The sequence below is a fragment of the Syzygium oleosum genome, unplaced genomic scaffold (assembly GCF_021117445.2).
Source record: "Syzygium oleosum isolate NSW1041296 unplaced genomic scaffold, Sole_v2.1 Sole_v2.01, whole genome shotgun sequence".
Classification (NCBI taxonomy): domain Eukaryota; kingdom Viridiplantae; phylum Streptophyta; class Magnoliopsida; order Myrtales; family Myrtaceae; genus Syzygium; species Syzygium oleosum.
In genome coordinates, this window is record NW_026607485.1 from 4,130,741 (window position 1) to 4,143,372 (window position 12,632).

Here is a 12,632-nt window from a genome sequence, read left to right on the forward strand (position 1 = left end):
TTGTTAAAGTATCCTACATCGCTTGTTTACGAAATTTATATCCTCTTTATATATGTTTGATCTCATTCGGTTTGGACATTTTAGCATAACATGAGAGTCAGTTTTGCCTTAATTTATTTTCGCGCGTGTGGCTTACTCGTGTGAGGGGGCTGATAAAATGCCCATATCGCATACGGGGACCACCAATGCCCTTTTGTGATTATGGTAAAATCTCAAGGACATTGTGACCCATGTAACTATTTTTTTACATATAGGCTATGTATGGTATGGAAGCTTTAGACATTGGGTGACATGCACACAATCCCTTCATTAGATGTGGATTCCCCTGCCTTGAAATTTGTGTTGGACAGTCGATTGAAATATCAAAAATTTCCAATTAGAAAGAACTCAAGGACAGCAATAAAATCTCGGTCCCGGGGCCTGATTGGGGACGTGGATTGCCCAGATCCTCTGAGGTCGTCGCCATCAATGACCCACATTTACACATGATCACAACACTGACCCTTCATACATCCCAAGAAGCAACTATCATTTAAAGAAAGCAAGGTCCACTGTTGAACAATGAACATGCAACAAGCAAAGTCCCACATACCATCCATCACAAACAGCAAAAGACACAAGCATTCCCACATACTCAAAACAAGGAAAATGTCCAACCTAAGCTTGGGATGTAGTGTGTCTGTGAATAGACTACACATCTGCATCATTACCAATTGAGCATGTCAAGTTTTGTTTATGTTTTCTTCCATCTGTCTTTGCACTAATTGCAATGAGAGCCCATCTTTGTTTGGATTGCACTACAGCCATTAATTATTCTTATTACATAGTTTAATTTATATTGATGAGGCATGATGGTATTTTATTATCATGCAGTCAAACAGTCAAACATATCCTTAAATAAAAAAAATTTAGCTTGAGGATGCTGCATCAGATGGGTCCCTCCATAGAGGCTCCATATTTTGAAAACACCCATCAATCAGAATCATGCAGTGGGCTCCATTCATACCCAGGTGTGCATTCTGCGATACCAATAAAGTTAGATTTCAAATAATGAAATTTGCCTCTTAGCTATGGCATGTCTACAAAAGAACTCCCATGCTCCACTCTGTTTTAGGAGGCCATTATTCTTGAACACGACACGAATTTACCGAAAGAAATTCACACTTACGCGACATAAGTTAATCCGTTTTCGCTCTTTATTTTAATAGAAATATGTTTTGATAGTACGAATAATCAACACGAATATCCTTAGCTGATTGCTGTCTGCACCAGATAGAATTCTTGCTCCTATGCCTTGGCTTCCCATCCTCTGTAACTCGGAGACTGTTCATCTTTTTCCTCTTCCCGCGCTTTAATCCAACTTTTTCCTCTGTCATTACTAACTCCATCTCCGGCTATTTATCTGATAATACATTTAGTCAAAGTTTTCTGCTTTCCTTTTCCCCCTTGCAATCCTCACTTTCTTGACACTTTCTTGACAATCCCCAGTTTCTCGGCAAAATCATCTCTCGTTTTCTTGCACTTTCCATCCTCCCCAGAAAACCCAACATCTTCCATGACCCAGACCGACTTCAGACTCCTTTGCACCCTCTGAAGTCCATCTTCTTCTTCCCATTTAGATGGAAGAAGAAGAAGCGGTGAAGCACAGACCAGCACAGAGCAGCCACGGCAAGAGCAGACTCGCGCGCACCCTGCACAGGGTCATCAACCTCAGGACGACAGCGACAGCGAGAATCGGGTCGAGCAATGGGATCGGAATCTGCGTGCTCTCGTCGCAGGACAAGGTCAAGCACGACGACGCCCTCGCGGACCGCAAGAGCGACGACGCCCGGGTGAAGCAGAGGGCGGTCCTCGAGGCCGTGGCGGCGAAGCTCTTCGCGGCGGCGACCGCCATCAAGGCGGCCTACGCGGAGCTCCAGCTGGCCCAGAGCCCCTACAACAGCGAGGCGATTCAGCGGGCGGACCAGGCCATCGTCGACGAGCTGAAGCAGATTTCGGAGCTGAAGCGCAAGTTCCTCAAGAAGGAGCTCGACCTCTCCCCGCAGGTGACGCTGATGCTGGCGGAGATTCAGGAGCAACAGAGCCTCATGAGGACGTACGAGATCACGGTGAAGAAGATGGAGGCCGAGGCGGAGCGCAAGGAGTCGGAGATCGCCGCGTGGAGAAGGAAGCTCGACGAGCTCGTCTCCGAGAACAGGTCGTCGGAGAAGAAGCTCAACGCGAGCGGCGTATTGCCTCTGTTCGACAACTTCAAGCTCTCGTCCTTGAGCCCGACCCACTTCGCCCAAGTCCTCCACTACGCTCTGCGGTCCGTGAAGCACTTCGCGAAATCCATGGTCCGCGAGATGGAGACGGCGAATTGGAACCTCGACGAGGCGATCCGGTTCATTGAGCCGCGAGCGAGGTTCGCGAAGCCAAGCCACCGGCACTTCGCCGTCGAATCGTTCGTGGCCAAATCGATCTTCGAGGGTTTCAACTTCCCCGACTTCGCGCTGGCGAAGGAGTCGCCGTCGTCCGTCGAGGAGCGAAGTCCCCAAGCCTTCTTCGACCAGTTCAAGAAGCTCAAGTCCGCGAACCCCACGAGCTTCGTCGCGCGAAACCCGAGCTCGCCGTTCGCGAGGTTCGCGAAGGCCAAGTACCTCCAGCTCGTGCACGCGAAGATGGAGTGCTCCTTCTTCGGGAACCTGAACCACCGGAAGGCCGTGAGCTCCGGCGGGTGGCCGGACTCGCCGTTCCTCGCGGCGTTCGCCGAGATGGCGAAGCGCGTCTGGGTCCTGCACCGCCTCGCGTTCGCCCTCGGCGAGGAGGTCGGGGTCTTCCAGGTGCGGCGGGGGTGCAGATTCTCGGAGGTGTTCATGGAGTGCGTGGCGGAGGACGCCCTGCTGGAGCCGCCGCAACCGCCGTCGCCGACGGCGGATCCGGATCCGGACCTGAAGGTCGGGTTCACGGTGGTGCCCGGGTTCAAGATCGGGAAGACGGTGATACAGTGTCAGGTGTACTTGTCGCCGCCGCCGGCGAGCGCTCCGGCGACTAGTTGATCGTAGATCGTAGCTTGTTCCGGTTCCCGGCGATAAACTGTATATTTCCTGTTTTTCCGACGTGTAAAGTAGAGGAGATCGGTTGCCCCACGCGCTCTGTTGCACGCTCCGGAGGCACGCGCGGGTAACGTTACTGTCTTAGGGATGTTACAGACGAATTTACGAAATTAGATCACGGAAAAGACGGCGCGAATCAAAGTGCACGCATACGACGTCGCTTTATCAATGAATTTATGTGAAGTAGTCTTTGGATATCTAATATTGATCGACACATAGTTTTAACTTGACATATTCAAATAATACCATACAATTTGATAAGTTTTAGCCACAATATTAGAAATGGTCTCAGCGCTTTTTTTCGATGCTGAATTTGGTTCTTTAACTTTAATTTTATTTAATTCGATACTTATATTCGTTTCAATCAAATCAAGTCCTTCTGATCACTATGTTCCGTTGGCATTCTACTTGGTAGCCCAACAATCGTTCCAAACCATTCTTGAAGTTAATGCCATGCTTGCCACCACCCAGTGAACGAGTGCCAACCAGCCCTTGCGATCACCATCGAGCGCGTGCTCTTGCCTTCATTAACCTAGGACTACCACCAGTGCTGAGATCCTTGTGAGGGTTGTTAGCCCTTGTCGGCGAATGAGCGGGTTTTTGATGGCCCTCCCGCCTTCTCCTCTAGGATCCTCTGCCCATCTCTAACCTTTCTCCCTCAATTAATTCCTTTTTTAAAAAGAATTTTGCCAGCGTGTTTATACACATGATTAGTTATACGGTAAATGTGATCCCAAAATTACGTTGAATTGTCATATCAAATATCGACGAGACCAAATCAAATAAAAAGACAAATCCATTTTGATTTAAAGAACGCGAGGTATCAAAGTGAGCAAAATTAAAGTAGAAAAATCAAATTGAACATTTGCAAAGAGTACAAGACTATGTTTTATATTCTCCCCAATTTTTATGTTAATCGTACATTGCAAGACATAGGTTTAACAATATGACCCCACATAAATAAAATTCCGGACCCTACTATTCCGGTATGGCCAATCCTCTAGGACATAAAAGCCATTGCTAAGTTACCTATTGATGATAGCACATATTTAAGGAGAAAACATGGACTACACATATAGGATGTGTACTTTATCACATTGATGAGATAGCTACAAAACCAAAATGAGTAACATTCAATGTAAGTACAAGAGAAGAGAGTTTGGATTTGAATTCACAATCTGCTCTTACATCATGTGAGATATCCGTTTCTCATTTTCAAAGTTAACCGTTTTGTGCATCATCAAATCATTGTTTTTTACTATCGGATCAAAGATGAGACAAAGGAATATGATCTAACGGATACGATCCAAATGGTCGATATTAAGTGACTGAATGATTGAACCATTTTCACAAAGGATATAATCTAAATCGATTGGCAATAACTTGTTTCACCGCACAATGTAAGTGACTAAATGATTAAGCCTTTTTCACAAAGGGTACAATCCACATGGATTGACAGTCACTCGTATCACCACACGACACGATTTTCTAGGATTCATGATCAGCATCCGGACTTTATCAGAATTACTAAATAGGAGCAACACAACTTGCTGGGAATTTCTGGGGAAGGACCTAGCGACGCAGCAGAGGCATCTGGTCCGCACGTGAAAATGACGGGGGGCCACAAAGAAAGAGACAACAAGGTCAGGTTTTCGTAGCGATCAGAGAGGGACCAACTATCATCTTTCTTTGTCTCTTCCTCCTGATAAGGAGAAGGTAAAAAGCCACAAATAATAAAAAATTATGTCCACGGCAAAATATTAATTTTCAATTTTTTCATCAAAAACCATAAATTACGTTAACTGTGACATATTTATCATAAAATTTTTTATTGTGATATAAAAACCCTGAACTTATACGTATGTGACGTATTTACCTCCGCCAATGTTTCGTCAAATGATTTTTCAATTAAAACATATTTTACTTAAGTCACGTGGATGCCATTATTTTCTTTCTAGGATCCAAGTGTACAAATTTGAAATTTTTGGTGTCACATAAAAAAATTTAGAATAAATATATCACAGTAAATATAGTTTATAATTTTTGGTGGTTTTTGCCCCAAGGAGAAACCCCAAGACCACATGATTTGTAGTGCTCAGGATTGACGCCCGAGAAGGATTTTCAGATCAAGACTAGGAAGTCATTAGCTAAAAAATCTCACCTATCTCCTGTAATCTGTCCTGAATCCAGGCCATCTGTAAATGTCAAGTTTAATTTGTCTGATTCATAGATTTTTGCGGTCGTGTGAGGAAAAAGAAAAGCTTCGCGAGGCCAAATTCAATTCAGTGGCTTGTTCTCGTGGTATTCTTAGGCACTGTTCAAGCATATGCCTAGACAGGTGAGGGACCATCTCTGCAACTGCTATTGAAACGGCTTGATGGACATGTTTGTCTGGTCTCTGCTGCTGCCTCCGCGAACCAAGCAACATCCTGTTGCATTATTTTCTTGTTCATCTATCTGGTTTTCTTTTCTGACAGGGCACGCCTGTCCATCGGTAGATACGTCCCGAATCTATAAAATACTCACCGATTTCGTGAAACCGCTTGTTATTGATGGTGCGAGGAATTGAACAAGTATTATTATGTACGTACCATGATTTTGGATGAATTTTTCCTGATCCAAAGCATGTTTTTAGGAATTACGAAAAAAAAAGTTGAAACTCTAATAAAAGTTTAACGAAATATTAAAATCTTTGTTTTTATCAATCATGCTATTTCTAATGTCTCAATGTCATATCCTTTTATCGTTCTCTAAACGATATCCTAGCAAATATTGATTGTCGATTTTTAGCTATTGTCACCGACAAGAGAGTTAACATTGGTGAATGCCATTCGATTTATTTTTCCTAGAATTGCAAATTTGTTTTGTGTTTGGCACAATGAGAAAAGTATTAAGGTAAAATGTAAATCTCAATTTGAAAAAGAAACACATTGTGATTCTTTTATGTCCGATAAGTCTAAGGTTTTGAACTCCTAAAGTGAAGCGATGATGAAAATACTCAACAAGTTGAAGATCATTATAAGAAAAGGCCATCAATTCTCTACAAGCAATATGAGATTGCTTTTATAAAAGGTACGAGTTCCTCATCATCTTCATATTCCTCTTTTCAGAAATTTGATAACTTGTATGTCAATATCTGCCTTAAAGGAGTGCTACAAGTAATATGAGATTGCTAAAAGTTGGGTTGAGTAGGTTACTTATAGTAGGTATTTTATGCAATCCACGAGTCTTCCACGTACGCATGAGATAAGATTTAGATTTTTCAATGGTTTATCTCTTAATATAATTAATTCACAATGAAGGGTCCATATAAGGTCTTTTTTGCATAATCACATTGCTCAAAATAATGGAGAAGGTTCATTAACAAGCTATTTCATGAGTTGGAAAGGAAGTTATGAATAGACACTTTCCAAAAAGGAAGTTGTCCGAAAGCAAATTTGAGCATTTTATACCGGCAACTGATGCTTTCTTACAGAAGCCCTTAGCTATATCTCATAAAAGTCATCCTTTCGGTTAAAAAAACTAAAGGGAAAGCAACCCTACACGACGTGGTCCTTTGACATTTGAGATTTGTTCAAAAGGGCGAAGGGATGTGGTATCTACGAGGGTTGTGGTTAAACATGTAAATTGAAAGGCACAGATCTCGGCTCAATTTAACACGCATGGACCATTGAAGTTTGGGTTAATATCACGAAAAATCCAAAATTAGTACGTCTATGACAAATTTACTCAAAACTAAATTTTTGATCGCCAAAATCCCCAAACCGGTACGTCTGTGACAAATTACTCTAAACTAATTTTTGACCACAAAAAATTCTAAACTAGTACATTTGTGACAATTTTACCCTTTGTTAGTTTCTGTTAGATTAGATTAATACCATGAAAAATCATAAACTGGTACATTTATGACAAATGGAGGGTAAAACCTCAAATTAGTATGACCGTCAACTACCATGTGTCATCCAACTTAGCAATTTAATAGAAAAAAATTAACAAAACTAAATAATGGTAAATTTATCACATGTGTATCGGTTTGGAATTTTTGGTGGTCAAAAAATTAGTTTGAGGTAAATTTATCATAAATGTACAAATTTGAGATTTTTCGTAATATTAACCCTTGAAGTTTATGGTGCGGAAATATAATGTGCACAGGGACTCAAGTATGCAACAATTATCAACCCCTGGAAGACCTAGTCTAAGGTTGGGTTTTTCGATGCTATGACATTGAAAATTACTCATTTATTATTATTTTTTTATGTACATAATGACTCTTATTAAGATAGCTGAAAATTTTTATCATCTGATTTAAGTTTAAAAAAAAAATCCAAGAGAATAGCCTTTTTAAGGGAGCAAAGTAGCTGAACATACAATTTTTTTGGTTGCGCACACACAACTTGTTATTATTGGCAACACATTTGTACTATGAAAACCAGGGCCTTCTGTGGATCCTTAGTGTTGGTTAAGATGATACCTCACCACAGAAGGGGAGTAAGCTCCCTATGAGGGCCTCCGCGGCCTCTCCATTTGACTTGTAAGGATGGCAGGCTCCATGAATACATCTCTTATTTTAATTTGCCGGTGCCCATACGTTTCACACACGTAATCCCCCGGTATCTTACTCTTCCCGGGGAGGAGGGAATACCCACTTGTTGTTTTATGTCCAATGGATGTTGAGATCCGCATGAGGTCTCAAACGAAGCAGTTTTACCTCTTACTTAGGAGGAAAATAACAACTCTTATTGAGATAGCTAAAAACTTTTAGTATCTGATATAAGTAAAAAAAATCCAAGAGAATAGCCTTTTTAATAGGGGTGAGCATGGTCCGGGTTGGCCCGGTTCAACACTTAACCCAATGACCAACTTGCATAGTGTTGGTCCCTAATTTTTGGGACCGAGGACTGATCCTGTTAAGCCTAGGATCGAGAACCGAACCGACCCTATGAGTCCAGTCCGGTTCCAGGGTCAACCCGGGACCAATTAATAATTTTTTTGTTTCATTTTTGTATTCCTTGAAAGTATAAATAATACTATTTCAAATTACATATCTGTTAACAATGTGACATTGAGAAATCAAACTATGAACACCGGTACATATCAAACATAAATATAAGATAAGGTAACAACATAAATTTTACACTTGCTAAAAGCAACAAACCATGAAAACGAACACATGAAATACAATTAAACCATAAGAAGTTCAAAATACATAATATAAACCATAAATTATACAACTTCATATCTTGTTCGTTTTTAAATGATCGCTTCAACTTCCGAATACCTAAAAACAAAACAAACAACACACATAATTAATACTTAACAAAGTATATTTGTCCCGCTGAGCTGCACTCATGAGGCAAGCAGTGAGGCGAGTGAACAAAGGCGAGTGGCAAGGTGAGCGAGGCAAGCAAAGAGAGGTGAGCAAGGCCAAGGCGAGCGAAGATGGGTTCTCTTTTTTTTTTTTTTAACGAATTAGGGCTGTATTTCTTTCTACTTTCTAATTTACATGGCAATCTGAACTGCATAAGAAAGAAGAGAATAAAGGAGGAGACGCTAGAGTTTAGAGTAGACAAAAGCATATAATATATAATATATACAGGGTTAGTCCAGGTTGGACCAATCCTAAACTCCCTGGACCGAAGACTAACTCGCACAATACAGGGTCCAAAGGTCCCAGGACCAAGGACCAACCTAGTCCTCTTGGGAACTGGACCAGGATCGGCCGGGTTGGGCCGGTCCAGGGTCGGTCCAAGATCAACCCTGGACCGATGCTCAAGGTCCAAGGGTCTCAGGACCAAGGACCTACCCAGTCCCCTTGGGAATTGGATCAGGACAGGCCGGGTTGGGCCGGTCCAGGATCAACCCTGGACCGATGCTCAGGGTCCAAGGGTCTTAGGACCAAGGACCAACCCAGTCCCCTTGGGAACTGGATCAGGACCGGCCGGGTTGGGCCGGTCCAGGGTCGGTCCAGGATCAACCTCGGACCGATGCTCACAGACAACATTTTTTTGTTGCACACACAACTTGTTATTATTGTGGCACATTTGTACTATGAAAACCATTTTCTCTTGTTCAATGGTTTTATGGAAATTTCCGATTCATTTAGAATAACAAAAAAACCATGTACTTGCAAGTGGGTTGTCCTACGGTGTAATTACTATTGTCTCAACAACTAATATTCCATTTGATCACGTTTTACGCAGTTTTTCTTTGGATTTTGCATGACTAAATGGAAGTTAAGAGTATTCAATGTGCTTAACTTGTCGTATTGTTTTTTTTTTTTAAAACATCTTTAAGAAAATCGGGTAGCGATGGGATGAGAAATAGATAAAGTTGGACCATTGAATTTCCCGGATAAAATGAAAGTCGAGAAGTTTTTTTTTTTTTCTTTTGGTCAGAAAAGTTGAGAAGTTAAAATACACGAATTATCACATAATGTCTTATAGAAAAATTTAATAAAATCAAATGCATTGATTAAGATTAGTAGATAATTCTTTGCACTCCAGTTACTGTTTAGAACAGCTTAGCATTCTAGTACAAAATAAATAAAAAACTAAATATGCAACTCATTAAGTATTAACACAACAACTAGTTGGTTATCTTCTAAATAAACTATTTTTCAGGAAAAGTCAAATATGGGGCACATTCCTAATTTAAGCTTATTTCTTGTATTTTTTCTTCTTTTCCTTCTGTTTCTTCCTTTTTTATTCGTTTGCTTTTTTTCCTCATTTAGGGTGCGTTTGGCAATCATTCTATTCCCGAAAGCTGATTCTGCTCAGAAATGATTCTTTTTTATTTCGTGCCCGGGAACAATTTCTAAGCATTTGAAGGCGTTTGGTAACTGCCCAAAATTTCTATTATTGGAATAGAAAAAGAACAGAAATGCATTTGGTAACTGCACAAAATTTCTTTTTATTAATAATATTTTAAAATTTATTAATATTTCTTTCTTTTTTTTATATTTTTTTTCTTCTCCTTCCCCTTCCTTGGCCATGGCCGGCGAGGGCGGCTAGCGGCCTAGGCAAGGACCGCCCTCGGCGGCCTGGACGACGGTCGCCCTCACCAAATCCGGCGAGGGCAGCCCTCGCCCAGGCCACAAGCCGCCCTCGCCCAGGCTTCGAGTCGCTCTCGCCCAGGCGACCAGGGTCCAGCCCTCGCCCTCACCGGCCCTGGCCTGTGGTCGGCAGCCGGCCATAGGCTAGGAAATTTTTTTTTCTTGATTCTTGATTTTGTTCCAAAACTGATTCTGGGAATAAGAAGCTACTTTTTTTTTCTTCTTGATTCTGTTCCAAAATTGATTCTGGAAATAAATTTTGGCAAATTTGTGCCTGTGAACAAAAAATTTACCAAACGGATTTCTGTTCCAAAACCGATTCTGAGAACGAAAGAATAGAAATTGTTACTGTTTGGCAAATTGCCAAATGCGTCCTTAGTATGCAATAGTTGGGGCTTTAGGATTAGGGTTGGTGAGAGCAATCAATTCGTCCATGGGAGAATGTCAGGGCTTCGATTTTGGGGATCGATTCCATCAAATTGAGAGAGAGACATGGGCTCTCGATTTGGGGTATTTGGGGGTTGATATGGGCAACTTCCACGGTATGGAAAACGCAAAATGAACGGAACTTACTGGCTTGTCAAAATCGGAATCAAAATGTAAAAGGGAAGATGCGTAATTTCTCTAAGCAAGAAGCGGGTGGACATTGTAGTCAACATTCAATTGAAATTAAAGGATAAGGAAAAGATCATGACATAAGGGATATGTAAAAATGTTATCCTTTTCGAAAGTCAAAAGAAACGGGTAATCAGCTAGGTCTACCAGCATGTGCCCTCGTTTAGTAGCATAAATTATTTACGAACTTGTCTCAATTACATTATACAACACAATGTGTATTGCAAAATTTTAAGAAAAAGCATTTTGTATCTCAGTGAAACTCGATAGACATCCTTATAAAGGTTTCTCATCCTCTCCAACCCCTTCAAGTAAATAGGACTCACCAAAGAACGAAGGAAATTCCAATAACATTTCCGTAACTCATCTAATTATTTCGACATCAACTATATTTAATGTCGAAGAACGAATATAAGATGAACATATGGAAACGAACGAATTTATAAGTGGGGGGCAATTTAACTCGGCTCTGGTATGATGTTAGATTACATGTACACGATTTTGTTTTCCCTAGTTTGTCTGCGTAATTCTAACAGAAACAACATAGGGCAATTCAATACCACATTTTCTTGGTCTACGTACTGTCCGGCTGGATTTCAGATGGCCAAAGCTAATCAGAGCCACTCAATCAAAAGGCACTTCAAGAAAATGACCCTGTCCATCTTTTTAACTTTGTGTCTGAGTGAGAAAATACAAGGGCTCACGGGCTACCGAAAACATCCGAGTTACTTTTTTAGCAGGTAGTTCATGGCTCTGTGCACATCTGAACATTTCCTACTCAGCCAAGTTTAACTCTGTGCGGTTCTGTCAACTTCTTGTCTGAACGTGTATGCTACCTTTTGCAATGTCTTACTTTGTGACATTATTTTATGCAATTTAGGGTTGAATCCAGAACATACTAAAATTGTCGCTATATATACAATGGTTTTGTTGAGTCTAATAGAGAAAAGTACTGCTCTTAAGGGTATACATATAATTGGCGAAAAATACCAAAAAAGTCTTAAATCTATTATATTTGTGTCAATTCGCTCACGGGTTAGCGAAAACATCTGAGTTACTTTTGTAGCAGGTAGTTCATGGCTCTGTGCACAACTGAACATTTCCTACTCAGCCTAGTTTAACTCTATGCGGTTCTGTCAACTTCTTGTCTGAATGTGTATGCTACCTTTTGCAATGTCTTACTTCGTGACATTATTTCATGCAATTTAGAGTTGAATCCAGAACATACTAAATTGTTGCTATATATATAATGGTTTTGTTGAGTCTAATAGAGAAAAATACTTTTGCTAAGGGTGTACATATAATTGGGAAAAAGTACCAAAAAAATCATAAATCTATTATATTTGTATCAATTCAGTTTTAAACCTTTCAATTGTGCCAATTTAGTCAAATCGTTTTCACATTTTTCCAATTGAGCTCATCTGGCCAATTTAGGCTAAAAATTGGTGACGTGGATGCTTACCGTCCTACGTGACAAGACCGACACCGACGTTGATAGATTTTTTATATAAATTTTGAATTTTTTTTAGTTTTTTCTTTTCTTTTCTTTTCTTTTTTTTTGGACTGAGGGTTGGCATGGGTCATCGGCTTTGGGCAAGGCTACATGCCCTGACCAGATCTAGGTGTTGTGGTCTCACCTAACCTATATCTAGGCTAGGGACCGCACGACCTCGCTTTGGCTGGTGAAGGCGTTGCGGCCTTTATCCAGGCCCTCACCAGCATTGAGCGAGGGCTACGATATCCTTGCCCAGTGCCGAGAGGGTCGTCGAAAAAAAAATGAAAAAAATTGTTAAAAAATTATCAAAAATGTCAACATTAGCACTGGCTGTGCCACATCGGAACACTGGCATCCACATCAGCAAATTCTAGCA

The 12,632-nt window shown here is 41.0% G+C and overlaps 1 protein-coding gene across 1 annotated transcript; it reads left to right on the forward strand.

The window, feature by feature from the left end:
• Nucleotides 1-1,201: 1,201 nt before the first annotated feature.
• Nucleotides 1,202-3,264, forward strand: LOC115684783 (protein GRAVITROPIC IN THE LIGHT 1). The gene has a single exon (XM_030609655.2). The coding sequence runs from the start codon at nucleotides 1,620-1,622 to the stop codon at nucleotides 3,036-3,038; it is 1,419 nt and encodes a 472-aa protein (XP_030465515.2). The 5' UTR covers nucleotides 1,202-1,619; the 3' UTR covers nucleotides 3,039-3,264.
• The last annotated feature ends 9,368 nt before the right edge of the window (nucleotides 3,265-12,632 follow it).

Excerpts from the sequence above, each read along its gene's own strand:
- LOC115684783 (XM_030609655.2), top strand. The coding sequence starts at position 1,620 with ATGGAAGAAGAAGAAGCGGTGAAGCACAGACCAGCACAGAGCAGCCAC.